Source organism: Notolepis coatsorum (assembly GCF_963971535.1).
Source record: "Notolepis coatsorum genome assembly, chromosome: 15".
NCBI classification, from domain to species: domain Eukaryota; kingdom Metazoa; phylum Chordata; class Actinopteri; order Aulopiformes; family Paralepididae; genus Notolepis; species Notolepis coatsorum.
The window spans coordinates 35150524-35167928 of NC_140179.1; the positions used below are offsets into that span (position 1 = coordinate 35150524).

At 43.6% G+C, this 17405-nt stretch overlaps 1 protein-coding gene across 1 annotated transcript in view; it reads left to right on the forward strand.

Annotated features, from left to right (window-relative positions):
* Positions 1-1048: 1048 nt before the first annotated feature.
* Positions 1049-17405, forward strand: part of hmga2 (high mobility group AT-hook 2) — a gene marked incomplete at both ends in the record, with an annotated part of 206204 nt that continues 189847 nt past the window's right edge. Inside the window, 2 exons of the mRNA XM_084330966.1 lie at positions 1049-1186; positions 3109-3195. Of these exons, the coding sequence (XP_084187092.1) occupies positions 1049-1186; positions 3109-3195 (225 nt within the window). The remainder of the gene's footprint in view (positions 1187-3108; positions 3196-17405) is intronic.

A 17405-nucleotide genomic window follows, 5' to 3' on the forward strand; every position in this document is an offset into this window, starting at 1 on the left:
TGTCGTGTGGCAGTGAAAGGTGTGTATTGTAGCAGTGAAAGGGTTAACCTTCTGTTGTGTGGCAGTGAAAGGGTTAACCTTCTGTGTATTGTAGCAGTGAAAGGGTTAACCTTCTGTGTATTGTAGCAGTGAAAGGGTTAACCCTCTGTGTATTGTAGCAGTGAAAGGGTTAACACCGATGACTGCAGCCAGTAACATGAATGGTCCTGGTCCTGGACACGTGAGTGTGTCTCTCGATGTGGTCTCTCCTCTTAGCGCCGCAGAATTTCTCATGTTTTTTCTGGCGACTGTCCAGTTTTTTTCCTGCCTGGCCCCCCCCCCCCCCCCCCCCCGACCCCGTGTTATCCACCCACCCACCCACGAGAGAAGTGGTTTAATTTTTTTTTTTTTAATGATACCTCATCCTCATTCAGAGTGGAGTGGTTTCGTGTGGACTGTGTGGATGCATTTACTATGCCCACGTTTTTCTTTAGCCAATCCGTGCAAAAATCTTACCCCCCCCTCCCGGCTATACTTTGTGATTTGTCAGTCTTTGCGCGGCGCTTGGAGTTGAGACAGTCATCGGCTTCTCTCTAAATGCTCCCCAGCTCGTCTGCACCGACAACAACAAAACCCAAATTCCAATTGATCATTGGCTTATTTTTATCACCAAAGCAGCCCCCCCCCACCCACCCACTTCGAGAGAGGAACAGGCATTTCCCCCTCCTGCACAGAGCTGCAAGTGGACAACAGGCCTATAAAAATTGCCATTTTAAATACACTCAATAATCGTCTGTTTTACCCCCCCTCCCTCCCTCCCTTTCAACCCCCACCACCACCACCATTTTGTTCGGCCTTTTAATTTTATTTAAAATATTCACCCTGAGAAAAAAAAAAAAAAGAAAAAAAAAACAGAACCCTGCTCCACAAGCAGACTAGGATCCCCCTCTCTCCCGTGATCCGCAGCAGCAGGACGTCCGGTCGGCGTGCGCCCCGCTCCAGACTGTGGTGCAGCCTGGAAGGTGCAGAGAGGGAGCGAGAGGAACACACAGTGCGGCTCCGCGGAACAATGAGCGCAGGACGCGGGGACGAGGAGGAGGCCGGTGAAGCCGCGTCGGGGTCCTCCCAGCAGGCAGACTCAGAGACAACCACAGCCGCCACCGAGCCTCAGAAAAGACGACCGGGCCGACCGAGGAAACCCCAGAAAGTCAGTCTTTGAACGTCTATACCCGCCTGTTTATTATCCAACTAACCTGCTCGAGACCCAGGCTGTGCCGCGGTTGTTGTCACTCTGTGTCCCAGAGACGCGCTTCTTCTGCATGGAGCGCAACTTCATTGTTGCTGCGAGTCTTTATTATTTATTATTATTAAAAAGGAGCTGGGACTTTTTTTTTGTTGGTGTCTCTGCAAACTGTGACAGACAAAGCATGACATCTCGCCGTTGTTGTTTCCTCGGGTGTTTGTTCTGAGCTCCAGATTGTTTTGGACTGTGTTGTGTTGTGGTGGAGGAGGCTCTGCTTGCGCAATGCATGTGGGGTCCTTTTAACTATAGAGCTGCTTTGAAACGAGACCAAGTGAAATCAAATACGCCGTGGTGCCGGTCTCGGAGAATTTGAAACAACATTGCAAAGATAAACAATGGACGTGCTTTTGTAGAAATTAATAGCATGGATTTCGTCTTCGACTAATTGGCCGGTTACATGTAGGTCACTTAGAGAGCGTGGAAGGGGTGTTGCTGCTATATTATAGCCTGCTCTTCAATTTTAGACAAACGCTTCTTGGCTGAGGTTTTCGGTGTGTTTGGCTGGTGTTGTGATTGTGAACAAGTCTAAATTTTTTAGTAATCAAATGCTTTTGCAATTATGTCAATTTTTGTTTTTCTATAATTTTTTTTTCATTATTATATCTTTTTTTCATATAATGTTCGCAGCCTATATATGCATTGAGATTGCGACCGTGGAATGAATGCACATTTTCAATAACGACTGCACACTGGGCTGCCGCCCGGCCATGGCCGATATGTTTACTTTTAAACTTTTAATCGATATGAGTCGAAGGAAAAGTATGTAGTTGAGTGCAATTATGAAGTTATTCCATTACATCTGTTGAGTCACCCGTCCCGTGTCATGTGCTCATGTGGGTGCGTTTATAGATATGATTCACATGGCATAAAGGAAGTCATGACGGTGAGTCACTTAAAATGAGTCCACTGCCAACAATGTAAACATGAATGATCGACCAAAATCCCCACTTTTTTTGTTTGTTTTTAGTTAGGGCATTACTATGGGTAGTATATAAGAGGAAACTATCTAAGTATTCTGTGGATTATTTTATATAAATAACCGTTTAAAGGATATACATGTACGGATAACAAATAGAAGCAGTTTGTGAGTTTAGTCCAGAGTATTTTGAAACTATTAGCCTGTTGAAACAAATGTCAGACTGTAAACACACCATGCATCTTCACTCCCGGATCTACATCATGTTTTGAGAATGAACCAAAGCCAAAGTCTCATCTCATGGACAAAAGATAGATCTAACCTTTTTGCCAAATAATTATTTCTTTCTTTCTTTCTTTCTTTCTTTCTTTCTTTCTTTCTTTCTTTCTTTCTTTCTTTCTTTCTTTCTTTCTTTCTTTCTTTCTTTCTTTCTTTCTTTCTTTCTTTCTTTCTTTCTTTCTTTCTATTTTCTTATGCGGTGCATGTTGTATAAGCAACGTCTGTGTGGTTGAGTGTGATATTTTGTGAAGTTCACTTTCAAACGGAACACTGGCTCAGACTCGTTTTCATTCATTCAAGTGTGGTGTGTGCACAAATGACCACACACGCACGCACACACACACACACGCACACAACCTTTGTCCCTCTTTTCGTCTTGACTCATAAAGCACAGACCAAAATGGGAGACCACCAGTAAATGAGGACATTGTTGAAAAGGGACCCTGTCTTTGCCCAAAAGAGTGGGGGGGGGGGGGGGTGATGCAGGAGGGGGTAGGGGCAGCGGCTGCGCGGCGGGGTGGGGGTGGATCTATGCGCTTTGTTCACTGTCCTCAACACCCATGTTCATGTTCAACCCCCTCCACCCCCCCCCCCTCTCTTCATCCTCCTCTCACCCCCCCATCTTCCCCAGGAGCCCACTGGAGAGCCTGTCCCCAAACGGCCGAGGGGCCGCCCCAAAGGAAGCAAGAACAAGGGCCCGTCCAAGGCGGCACAGAAGGTGAGAGGTGGAGGGTCTTTGGGGAGGGATGGGGGGGGGGCTACCGCCGTGTGGCCCGACAGCCAGTAGAACACACACACACACACACACACACACACACACACACACACACACACATGCACACACACACACACACACACACACACACACACACACACACACACACACACACACACACACATATGCATTCGTGCATGGACATGTGCACACAAGCGTACTCAGGCATAAACAAACACACACACACATTTATCAAATGAGATATATAAAAGAAAGCACACAGGCCAGCGTAGACGCAAGAACATATATACGCATTTAAAAAAAATTTATTCGTATTGTCCAATTCTACCCTCCCCTGTCTCGAACGCTGTTAGGTCATGCCTCCCACAAGCCGGCTGCAATGTGGACGAAGCCTTGCATCACGTGTCCCCTCCGGTACTCGAGGAAGCAGCCGTCGCATCTTTTCACCTGCACAGCGCGATCTCTCAGCGTCGGGGTTCTGCGTGGGAGGGCACACCGCCCTTGTCGCTTCCTGATTCTGCTGCGCAGGCGCACCAACCGACCTGTAGGAGTCGCTGTCCACAACGTCCGATCCCCACCCATCAGCTTCCCACCCCCTAATACTGCCAATTGTATTAGTATGAACGACCAGCCAAGCTGATAGCAATGCGGAGAGCTGGGCTCGAACCCAGCGTCTCCTGCATTGGTGGTGAGCGCCTTGCCCACTGCACCACCTAGCCGCCCATATTTTTTTTGGTCACTTTATCTAGAGTTTTTACGAGAATAAATAAATAAACACTGCGATACAAAGCGGCACGAAATCCATGTGTCCTGCTGTAACCAAGGTGTCCAGCGCAAAGTCTCATATGTTCCCTTCCATGTGACAGGAGGCTGATGTCTTGTGCATGTAGAGCGTGTTGCGTGTAGAGCGTGTAGAGCATGTTGCGTGTAGTGCGTGTAGAGAGTGTAGAGCGTGTTGCGTGTAGAGCGTGTTGCATGTAGAGCGGGTTGCGTGTAGAGTGTGTGGCGTGTAGAGCATGTTGCGCGTAGAGCGGGTTGCGTGTAGAGCGTGTGGCGTGTAGAGCATGTTGCGTGTAGAGCGGGTTGCGTGTAGAGCGTGTTGCGTGTAGAGCGTGTTGTGTGTAGAGTGTGTGGCGTGTAGAGCATGTTGCGTGTAGAGCGGGTTGCGTGTAGAGCGTGTGGCGTGTAGAGCATGTTGCGTGTAGAGCGGGTTGCATGTAGAGCGTGTTGCGTGTAGAGCGTGTAGGATCGCGTTGTGTGTAGAGCGTGTTGCGTGTAGAGCGTGTTGCGTGTAGAGCATGTTGTGTGTAGTGTGTTGTGTGTAGAGTGTGTTTCGTGTAGAGCGTGTTGTGTGTAGAGCGTGTTGTCTGTTGCGTGTAGAGCATGTTGCGTTTAGAGCGTGTAGAGTGTAGAGCGTGTTGTGTGTAGAGCGTGTAGAGCGTGTTGTGTGTAGAGCGTGTAGAGCGTGTTGTGTGTAGAGCGTGTAGAGCGTGTTGTGTTAGAGCGTGTAGAGCGTGTAGAGCGTGTTGTGTGTAGAGCGTGTAGAGCGTGTTGTGTGTAGAGCGTGTAGAGCGTGTTGTGTTAGAGCGTGTAGAGCGTGTAGAGCGTGTTGTGTGTAGAGCGTGTTGAGTGTAGAGCATGTAGAGCGTGTTGAGTGTAGAGCATGTAGAGCGTGTTGCGTGTAGAGCGTGTTGAGTGTAGAGCATGTAGAGCGTGTTGAGTGTAGAGCATGTAGAGCGTGTTGTGTGTAGAGCGTGTTGCGTGTAGAGTGTGTAGAGCGTGTTGAGTGTAGAGCATGTAGAGCGTGTTGAGTGTAGAGCGTGTTGAGTGTAGAGCGTGTTGCGTGTAGATCGTGTTGAGTGTAGAGCATGTAGAGCGTGTTGCGTGTAGAGAGTGTTGCATGTAGAGCGTGTTGAGTGTAGAGCGTGTTGCGTGTAGAGCGTGTTGCATGTAGAGCGTGTAGACTGTAGAGCGTGTTGCGTGTAGAGAGTGTTGCGTGTAGAGCGTTTTGCGTGTAGAGCATGTAGAGCGTGTTGCGTGTAGAGCGTGTTGCGTGTAGAGCGCGTAGAGCATGTTGCGTGTAGAGCGTGTTGCGTGTAGAGCGTTTTGCGTGTAGAGCGTTTTGTGTGTAGAGCATGTAGAGCGTGTTGCGTGTAGAGCGTGTTGCGTGTAGAGCGTGTTGCGTGTAGAGCGTTTTACGTGTAGAGCGTGTAGATAGTGTTGTGTGTAGAGCGTGTAGAGCGTGTATAGCGTGTTGCGTGTAGAGCGTGTTGCATGTAGAGCGTGTTGCGTGTAGAGTGTTGCATGTAGAGCGTGTTGCATGTAGAGTGTTGCATGTAGAGCGCGTTGCATGTAGAGCGTGTTGCGTGTAGAGTGTTGCACGTAGAGCGTGTTGCGTGTAGAGTGTTGCATGTAGAGCGTGTTGCATGTAGAGTGTTGCGTGTAGAGCGTGTTGCATGTAGAGTGTTGCGTGTAGAGCGCGTTGCTTATTGAAAATGCTTTTTGTCTCCAATGTGCAAAACTGAAAGCAGCAGCGGTACAGACATGGATGTTAAGAGAAGTGCGCTTGTCGCTGGTTTTTAATCATGCAAAAAACATGCTCCTAAATAATTATTCCGGTAAGCGTCTTTGAGCACCTGGAAAAGCGCTATATAAAATCGATGTATTATTATTATTATTATTATTATTATTATTATTATTATTATTATTATTATTATTATTTTATTATTATTATTATTATTATTATTATTATTATTATTATTATTATTATTATTATTATTATTATTATTATTATGATATATATATATCACATTCTGATATATATTTTTCATGTAAAATAAATAAATAAATAAAAATCTAAAATTGAAAAAAATTGCTGAGGTTTGAACCCATTAATAAATATTCGAGTGCCAATTTATAGAACGAAAGACCGAACCTTCTAACTTTTGGGCTCAGCCCTAACACACACACACACCACACACACACACACACACACACACACACACACACACACACACACACACACACACACACACACACACACACACACACACACATGCTCTGCAATCTATTTTATTTCTACTATTCCTGAAAAGTTGGTTTTTCAAAAAGTGATTCCGTCATCGATGGTAAAGAGTTGGAGAGGTTTCATTAAATTTCAAACCTTTTATTTAAACTCGAAAGGCAACTGAGGTTCCCTCATTTACAGTCGAGTGTATACAGAAACAAGCCCCCCCCCCCAAAAAAGCATATCAACTCATAACAGTGATGAGGGAGTTGATTAAACGTGGACGGGCAGGTCGCGCCGGTAAGTACACCGGCGTTTGAATTGGGGTCGATACCGGACTAAAGCAGGGTATCAGAATCAGAGGATTTCTCTGAATTCAACTTCTACTAAAATCCTATACCAAGTGTAAAAAAGAGTCAATCAATGCAAAGTGACTTGATTTTCTACGTTCTGGGCACATTCAGGAGCATGTTAGATCTCCCTGGGAAAAAAGGATCATAACTCGATCATTCTTGTCCAACGACCCCGATACTAATAGTCTTAATAATAAGTATACAGTTCAGTAGAGGTAACCTGTTGGATAGGCATTCTGTGTGTTTAACACTGGAATCAACATTTTTGTTATTGTTGCTGCATCCCTAGTTTAAATAAAATTTGAATCTAACTTAAAATTATGGTTGAGAGATGGTCAAGTGTGCGACCATTTTAACTGAGGGGTTGTGATGTATTTGAATGTATTTTAGTGTATTGTCATGTGCTTGTAACCTACTGATTCCTACTGTGTTTTAATTATTGTACTGCTCATGTCACCTGCCCCAGAGACTACAGTTGAAAATTTGCCAACCTGGCTAAACTGGCATATTTACAGTAAATGTTCCTCAATAATATGTCTCTGTATTTTAAACCAATAAATACAAAAAATACACTTGTGGGAAAGTGGGCTGTGCTGCTGAAAGGTTCCTACCTGACTGTGTGAGGCAGCTGAAAGGTTCCTACCTGACTGTGTGAGGCAGCTGAAAGGTTCCTACCTGACTGTGAGGCAGCTGAAAGGTTCCTACCTGACTGTGTGAGGCAGCTGAAAGGTTCCTACCTGACTGTGTGAGGCAGCTGAACGGTTCCTACCTGACTGTGTGAGGCAGCTGAAAGGTTCCTACCTGACTGTGTGAGGCAGCTGAAAGGTTCCTACCTGACTGTGTGAGGCAGCTGAACGGTTCCTACCTGACTGTGAGGCAGCTGAAAGGTTCCTACCTGACTGTGTGAGGCAGCTGAAAGGTTCCTACCTGACCACATGAAGCAGCTGAAAGGTTCCTACCTGACCACGTGAAGCAGCTGAAAGGTTCCTACCTGACCGCGTGAGGCAGTTGAAAGGTTCCTACCTGACCACGTGAAGCAGCTGAAAGGTTCCACTTCCTACCTGACCGCGTGAGGCAGCTGAAAGGTTCCTACCTGACCGCGTGAGGCAGCTGAAAGGTCCTACCTGACCGCGTGAGGCAGCTGAAAGGTTCCTACCTGACCGCGTGAGGCAGCTGAAAGGTTCCTACCTGACCACGTGAGGCAGGGGGAGGGGAGGCTGAGGCCTGCGTACCACGGCTCTAAACAGCCAACCAACAACAGGTGACTGTCCTAACAGAGGCTAGAGTGACTATCCTCTGCCTGTCTTATAAGCCAGGCACACACATCCATGGACACACGCGCGTTCAACACGCATGCACGGATGCACATGGGCATATATGTCATGTGTACGTGCAAATGCAAGCACATATCCACAGAGAGAGAGAGAGAGAGAGATTTGGATGAACGAATACAAGTAGCCAAGAAAAAAAAAAGAAAATACATTTCATTGCTCTGGAGAAGAAAAAAAAGTAAAAAAATAAATAAATAAAATAAAATAGATTGGATTGAAAGTTCCCTCTCGTATCCAGTGGGAGTTTATGAAAGGTCTCAGAGAAGCCAGGGGAGAGCCCCCTCACCTCTTCATTTATTAGCCGGATTAATCCGTGTTTAGTGGTCCGCTGACAGCCGCGTCGGAGCTCGGCCGACTCCACAGAGCGCCACTGTAAACACCGCTTTGCTCCCCGCGCCGTAATCTGGCCCCCCGTCTCATCCGGCGCTGTTATGATAAACACAGAGAGGTATCAATCTACCGAGATCAAAGGCTCCTTTGGGGTTGCGCCGGCACCTTTAATGTACACCCCCCCCTCCCCCCCGCAAGTTCATCTCCTCCCAATCCCTCGTATCAATCAACGTCCCGTGGCGATCTCGCGAGAGATATGGCGGCAGAAGGGGCGGGAGGAGTGGGGGGGGCTCTACGGCCTGCGCTGCCGCCGTTACCGCTTTTAGGGCCTCCTGCTGTTTTTTTTAACGGCTCCTTCTTGAAATTCCAATGGGGAAAGGAGAAATTTGAATATAATAGTAATACACTTTATTTGTAGAGCGCCGTTCGTACAAGAATTGCGGCTCAAAGGGCGGCTATGTGGTGCAGTGGGCAAGGCGCTCACCACGAATACTGGAGACTGGGCTCAAACAGATCATCTCCCTGTTCGAGCCCAGCGCTCCACATTGCTTTCAGTTTAGCTGGTCGTCCGTACTAATACACATTGGCAGTATTAGGGGGAGGGAAACTGATGGGTGGGGATCGGGCGTTGTGGACAGCGACTCCTACAGGTCGGTTGGTGCGCCTGCGCAGTAGAATCTGGAAGCGACGGGGGGCGGGGCCCCTCCAAAGCCCAGACCCCTGACGCTGAAAGATCGAGCCGCGCAGGTGAAAAGATGCGACTGCTGTTACCTCGAGTATCGGAGGGGACTCGTGCTATGTATGACTTAGTCCACATTGCAGCCGGCTTGTGGGAGGCAAGAAACAGCGTTCAAAGACAGGGGAGGGTTGAATTGGATGATACGAAAAATTGGGATGGGAGAAAAATAGAAAATGGGAGAAAAAGTGGATAAAAAAAAGAATTGCGGCTCAAAGTGCTTCACAGCAGTGAAAAAGACATAGGCATAAAATGAGCACAAAATTGGCAGATCAAGAGCAATGCATAAAGTGCAGACATAAAACGAATAGGCATAAAATGAGCATAAAGTAGACAGCAGCAAAATAGACAAAGTCAAGATAAGGCATAGAACATTAAATCACGTAATTATTCATATTAGAATCTAACATCTTAATAGGACTCTTTGTTTACAGTTTGATTGTCACCGATACACATAAAATAGACATATAAAATCGCACAATACGAGAAAAGGGTAAAAAACGAAGTGCTTTATCACAGCAGTAGACAGTAGAATAGAATAAACAGAGTAAAATAGTGCAATAGTGCAGTGCAATAAAATAGTTTTCATCTACAAAAAAGAGGAAGCAAAAAGGAGGAATCTACAAAAGCATTGCTACAAAAGCACGAGGACTGTTGCCTCATAGCGAAGTGAAACTCCTCTCTCCTCTCCATCTGTCATGTAGCTAAACATCTGTCTCTTCTGCTTACCGAGTCCCGTCCTGCGCTCTGAATGCATAACAATCTCCGTCTCCCGCCTCCTAGAAAGAATGCTTTCCAGGGATTAAGAAAAACAAAATCGTGGTTATTTTCAGATTGGCAACCTTCTGATCTTCACAGTTGGTGTGGCAACGTTGAGATAAACAATGATGGTTGAGGGCTGCACGATTCTTGCTAAAATGTGTATCACGATTTTTCTCTCTAAGAATTGAGATCATGATTCTCTCACACGATTCTTATTTTTTCAATAAAATCATTTATTGCACTCTTTCTTAAGGCGAGACACCCCAGGTGAATAGGCAAATATACTTTTTTTTGTTGGTTTTGAGATTTTGTTATATTTTGCTTCCTAAACATGTCTTCTATGAAACTAGTGACAATAAAACGTCAATAACACACATTTAGTTGTTTATTTTACTTCATTTTGCCTTATTGCATCCATAAATGTGCACATATTTAATGGGGAAGTGCCTCATTTGCATATATAAACATAAAATTCAGAAAACTTGCAATATATTTTTTCTTAGTTTATATGTAGGCTACATAACAAACTGGGAAAGTTTCATAGTGATATCTATTCAAATATTTTTTGCCTATTAGGGGGTACTACACTGTACTACACTGTTTGTAGCCTGTGTGTAGTTTTGTTCAGTTCAATAACATCATTAGTGTGGGTGACCTGGCGAAGCCAGGTTGCCACCCACACTATAGTAATCTATACTATTCTTTATTTATTCTTCTTTATTCCACCGATTTTGCAAACAAAACTCAGCCCAGAGCGTTCACGCCCCATACACGTGAAAGGTATCAAAACGACCGGCTTGCTCATGGCAACAGCGCAACAGCGGTTCCATTGGAAATGCATTGCAAGTTAGAGTGGTATAATAATTTCTTTTCCACTACCTTGGGTAAATTGCGAAAGTGATCTCAATTTTGGACGTAGAAAAAAAAAAACACATCAAAACGATGACACGTCTGTTCGCTCACAAAAGAAAAATAAATGGAATTGGACATTTCTATCTCAACTGATGACAATTTGTTTGAAGGTTCTCCTCCCCATAGACACCAATGGCTAGCCACTCTAGAAAAAACAGATTATTTAGCTTTTCCCCCCCTTCTGTTCCGATCGTCACCGCGGCCACAATTGTCGACGGAATGCCACAATATCGCACACAACCCTTCACCTACTCCTTGAAGTGCTCATGTGCGAGTCACAACGCTTCATCTCTTATCATTTGCTTTTAATCATCGTGACAATGCAGTCATGCGTCTGCCCTCATTGGAATACATTCAAAGTGAAAGTGCAGAGTCATTCGTGATTGCATCACCTGATGCATGATTGCATCAGCCTAACAGGTGTGTGGCTCATGGCCCATGGCTACAGCTGACCTGCCAATGACCTCTCATGGACTTAACCCTTAAGTTACCCTCTGTGTTGCAGTACTGAATTGCTTGACAGCGCCCTCTGTCTTGCGGGTTGTGTCATTGTACTCAGTAGGGATGTGCTCTTTCATTGGTCTATGTTGACCAGTGTTGGGACTAACGCGTTACAAAGTAACACGTTACAGTAACGAAGTTACTTTTTGCCGTAAATAGTACTCTAACGCATTACTTTTTAAATTCAGTAACGCTGTTACCGTTACTAAATGGTTTGTTAGTTCGTTACTGCGTTCTTTTTATGTAGATTCATAGCGAGCGTCCTTATTTCGCCTGCGTTTGTATTGTTTACTGTAGAGAGCGTCTATTTCTATCCTTAGCCTCATTTCCGGTTTGTGCATTTCTGATTGGCCACTGACTGACGTTCTCTGACCAGACAGCGTCAGTCAGTGGCCACTGGCCAATCAGAAATGCGCAAACCAGAAATAAGGCTACGGAAAGAAATAGACGCTCTCTATAGTAAACAACAAGAGGACGCTCGCTATGAATCTACATAATAAGAACGCAGTAATAACGAATTAACAAACCATTTAGCAACTACTTGGAGAGATAATTAATATACAACATGGAAACGAGATAAAGAACATGTTTGAAGGGCTGCTGGAGTCTACTGGACTAACGTTACTACATCTCGACCACCGCAGACTTTGGTGAGTGCAATGTGTTCACTGAAACTCAAGTTGAACACTTATACAGTACGAAATCTGCCAGGGAATCTCATAATACTAATCAAACAATATAAATATAGTCCTTTCATGCACAATTGATATCCTAACTATTCTAACGTTGCAATGCTTTGATTGATATCTTAAACAACGTTGCAAGATGGTTATGAATGAATGAATGAATGAATGAATGAATGAATGAATGAATGAATGAATGAAAACTTTATTTAACAGATTGCAGAATGGGTACAATACAGTACGGCTCAATACATACAATTGTTAAGGGGATGCAGACCTGAGAAAGACGTTTGTCTTGTTTCCATCAGGGTCCCCCATTTTCAATTCATATAGACATTTATGACATACACAACATACATGTGACATAAGCGTTATTCAAATATACAGTACTGTTACCCCTAGATCCTGACAGAGTATATACATATGATGGGGAGGGGACTGTACATTAGGAGGGGGTGGGTGGGTGGGAGAGAAATATACATACGGCGGGGAGGGAATATATAATGAAACGCTCTAGACCACATTGCTTAGCAGAGTTCGGTGATGTGAATGGAAACTGTCAAGTTGATCAACCGATTTTGAGTATCTGGGGCATGGGACTTGAGCAATTTTTTTTATTTTTATTTTTTTTAAATAACTAAATAGTTACTTTTCACAGTAACTCATTACTTTTGGGTGTAAGTAACTAGTACAGTAACGAAGTTACTTTGAAATGAAGTAACTAGTAAAGTAACTGAGTTACTATTTTTCAGTAACTAGCACAACACTGATGTTGACCCATTGGACTCGGTAGGGATATCCTCTTTCATTGGTCGATGTTGACCACTCCCCCGATCCTTAGACCACGCCCCCTTAGGCCACACCCCCTCAGTGTATCTCTTGAACCGTTTGTCGTAGAGACTTTAAAATTAAAAAAACTCGGAAAAGTCTGAACATTTTTAAAAACTCGAAAAAGTCTGAAAAATTTTAAAAACTCGGGAAAGTCTCATTCCTGAGTCGTCATTTTAATACGTTTTTTTTGTTTGTCGTAGAGACTCGCGAGAGACCCTCTCCCGTTGGCCGGCGGTGCACAGGCGTCACCCACACTTTCACAATTTCCCCCACGCGGAATTGTCTAGTTATTATTATTATTCAGTTATCAGGCATGTGTTTAGGTTGTCTATTACTAATGGTTTGATTAGGTATTGTGTTTGTAAATATCTGTTTAAAAAAAAAGTATGGCATTTTACAATACAGAACTTTGAAGGTGTTTTCCCAAAAAATCGTTTTAAGAGTTTTTCCTCATACTCTGAGCCAGAAATCTCCACTTCAGTAGCACTCACATACACCAAACCTTCCAGTTCTATTCATATCTATGTTCTGAATGTATTTACTGAAGGGTTTGTTGATATCGCATTCATACCCTGATTTATATCACATTTTATTCCTAAAAACATAGCGAAATATGGAATTTTACCATAAAAATTTACCAAAATAATTGAGTATTTTCTGATTTTTGGAGTGATAAAAAGAGATATCCAAAATCCCCTCTGTAATAACCTTTGGCTCTAATATGTCAACAAAATGAAACTATAATTTTGAAAATGGCTTTATCCAATGTTCAGATTTCTGTCCTGGAATTATATGCAAATTAGTGCATATTTAAGTAGATCATGCCTCATTTGCATATTCAGAATCATCATCATTTAAAAAAGTTAAGTAAAAAATATTTTCTTTTTTTTAAATCGTCATAATTTAGAAACGAGATCGCATAGGTCTATGAATCGAGATCGCGATTTTTTTGAAGGTTGAAGAGTAACGAAGATTTGTCTTAGGGCTTCTCAGGAGGCTCCATGTTAGCTACTGGGAGTGTGGAGAGGACATCGCCCCTCTGCGGTTTGAGACGAACGCACCCGACTGAGGTCTGCGAGTCAAGCTTTGCAAATGAAGAAGAAACGCCTTATTTTCGGATTGAGTGCATTTGTGATAAGATAACATAAGATATTTTTTTATTGATCTCCTTGGGGAAATTCGGGCATCATAGCAGCATGGGGGAGGGTAAATAGAAGAAATACATAAATATAGGCAATAAATCTGAATATAAAAAAATACGAGAGAAATAAACAGTGTAAACGATATTATTAACTCTGAATATAATTTTTTTTTAAATAAACACTGTAAACAAAGGTGCAGCTCAGGGTCTGTACCCTAACTGGCATACTTTGTAGTCCGTGCAGGTTGTGGGGGTTAAGAGTCAGACACACTTAGTGGTCAGACATTCCTAATAGTTCTGATTACTATTAATTACAATAAGCCTTTCTTCTTGTTCTAAAGGGGGCTCTGTTCAGGACACAACCCATAAAGGACAATGTGAACCTTCAATTCAAGTACAAACATGGGAATCGCTTAAAAGGGAGTGACGGCAGCCATGTGCATAGAAGACGCACTACATTTAAAGGGATAGTCCACATTTTCCAAGAATATGATTTGTCACAAACTAGGGGGCGAATTCACAAAGAATGGATTGCGCGGCGCTAATAGCACCCCGTAACTGCGCGCGATTTGCGTGCGGTATCTGCTCTGTCTTTGCGAACCATTCACTAAGGATATTGCGCGGATGATATACTAGCGCAAACACGCCCATAGGTGTGCAATTTGCTCCTGATTTGCTCCAGTGCAGTTGGCTCGCGGAGCAGTTTGCACCTTGCAGTGCTGTTGGCAGATATCAGGAAGGGGGAAAATAAACCCGAAATGAGGGAGAGGGAAGCTCTTAAATCCAATGCACACGGCGGGCGATTTTTTGCCAGGCAACCGATAGAATGTTATCGCTTCCTAGGCGGCTAGGTGGTGTAGTGGGCAAGGCACTCGCCACCAGTGTGGAGACGCTAGGATTCGCGTGTTCGAATCCAGCTCTCCACATTGTTTTCAGTTTAGCTGGTCGTCCGCAGTAATACACATTGGCCGTATTACGGGGAGGGAAACTGAAGGGTGGGGATCGGGCGTTGTGAACAAGCGACTCCTACAAGTCGGTTGGTGCGCCTGCGCAGTAGAATCAGGAAGTGTCGGGGGCAGCGTGAGCCTCCCACGCGTTACTCCTCGCCACTGAGAGATCGAGCTGCGCAGGTGAAAAGATGCGACTGCTGTTACCTCAAGTACCGGAGGGGACTTGTGCTATGTATGACTTAGTCCACATTGCAGCCGGCTTGTGGGAGGCAAGAAACAGCGTTCGTGACAGGGGAGGGTTGAATTGGATGATACGAAATTGGGATGGGAGAAAAATATAGAAAAATGGGAGAAAAAGTGGATAAAAAAAAAAAGAATGTTATCGCTTCCATTGATATGAATGAGAGAACCCACACAGCAGAGATTTTTGAGCGACAATCACACAGCAAGTTCACAATGAGGAAATAACATGACTTCAATGGTGTATCATTTGTAATATAAATGAATTTATCAATACATTCATTGATCAATAACCTACGTATTATTACCATGCTATTTATGTTAGTTATTAATTAACTAAGTTAGTTCGTCATTTATATGTGCTGCTTACAGTACATAAACAAATTTGTCTATTTATCGATACTCCCATCAATCGACAATCATGACGTTGCATTACTGCTGATCAGCACGCCTTTCAGGCTGGTGAAAAAAACGTTAGCAAGCTATAATTTCCAGACATGTTTTGGCCATTCAAGACCGTTTTCAAGTGTCCAATCTAATGAATTCCGTTTGCTCATAAAATGCTTAAAATGTTAAATGTGATTATAATAGACAGCTGTCGTTAATGTATTGCGATGTGCACGGGCTGACTGCCTGCAGACCAGCCGTCGGATGTTCATTTGGGAAAAATAAATATTAATGGGTTAGATGCCAAACTTAGTTTCGTTGTATTGTGCTTGTGCTGCATGATGACATACATAATCAAATGTGCAATCTAATTGTTCTATTCATGCAAGTATTTGAAGCATTTCTTTGTTAGGTAAATAACCTCTCAAGCACTCATTGCTTTTTTCATGCACTCATTTGTCATGTTATTCAATAGGCACTGGCAGTGTTCTGATATAACGTCATTTATCAGTAGTGCTGAATTTCTCAGTTCTCTGCTTGATATAATTAATCAAAATGTCCAATGTAACGAATTTCATTTGCTCATAATAGCCTACTGCTGAATAACATGATTTTTATTAAAACACAAACTGCCTATAAAGGGTTATCGAGCTGCAAGCCCCTACGTAGCGCGAAGCAGATCGAGTCAGTTTTATCACATTGAATATTAGAATAAAGCAGGTTGAATTCATGTAAAAAAGAAATTGTAGCCCAGGCCTACACATCTATTCATCTTACAGTATTTTTCACCAGTCCATTTGTATTTCTTTATTCCATATTGTATTTAGTTTATTTCGTAATGTATAGAGCTTGCTTAATTTGTATTTGAATGACATCCTTTGTTTTTGTCACTATCTTACGTCATTGCATCCCCAAATTAATTATTTTGAGCAGACCTGTCCATGGTGCTGAATCTTTAGACCGAACTTAGGCACTGTGCCAGTGAGAAAGTTATATTTAATGTTAAGAGTTAGTTAAGTGAATATAACGCACATGATCAGATATACTTTATATATATCATATACTAATACACGTTATAAATTAAACGTTTATTCTGGAGCATATGAGTGTGCGGGTTCTATTCTCTTTATTGTGATTATTACCTAACCGAGCACCCAAAGAAGTGATGTGCTTTGGGGGGACTATATAGCATTTCCCCACCGCTACTGTACGATCCAGGCATTAAAGCCAAATGTGCGCTCAATCACTGCACGTTCTGATGTGAGCCCGAGCCCCAACGTTGGCATGGGATTACGCACGGGAGCTGGAGTTGTTAGCTGCCGTCACCTATACAAAAGCACATCCAAAATGACATCCATGTCATTCATCATTCCGTATAGACTGCTGTTCCTAAAGACGCTGGCAATGACACCCCTTTATAAATGCGCTTAGTTACCACCAAATCTCTCAAGACGTAAATAGCGCCGCTTTAGGGGTGCACCGATATATCGGTCGGGTATCGGTATCGGCCGATAAGTGCCTTGTTGACTGCTATCGGCCTATCGGCCGATAAGCTCAAATGTGCCGATAGCAGTCGCCGATAACTAACCATCCATTTGTGTAGCGTCAAAAGGCAAAAAAAAAAAAAGTTCACTCGCGACCTACCTGCACAACGCCCGCCGTCCGCCCCACACACACACAAGCTACTGCATCAAAGTTACTATTTATGATTAACAAGGCATTCGTTTTGTGGCATTAACGTTATATAGTTAGTGTTACACGGACAATAACATCAGCATATTATTATTACCCATAGCAGCAAGGCATTACTCCGAGTCCGTTCATAGCCGGGAGGCAGACGACTAACGTTACTGGTGAAAATGTGATTTACGTTGGAATACTCCTTTGCCAACTTGCTGTACTTTGCTTGCAGGTCTGCAGCCATTATTACTGGATTAAGAATAGCCCCAACTTTAGCCAACGTAACGTTATGGCTAAACCTTTAACATTAGTTAACCCTAGCTTTCGGTTAGCTGTTCAATGCTAATG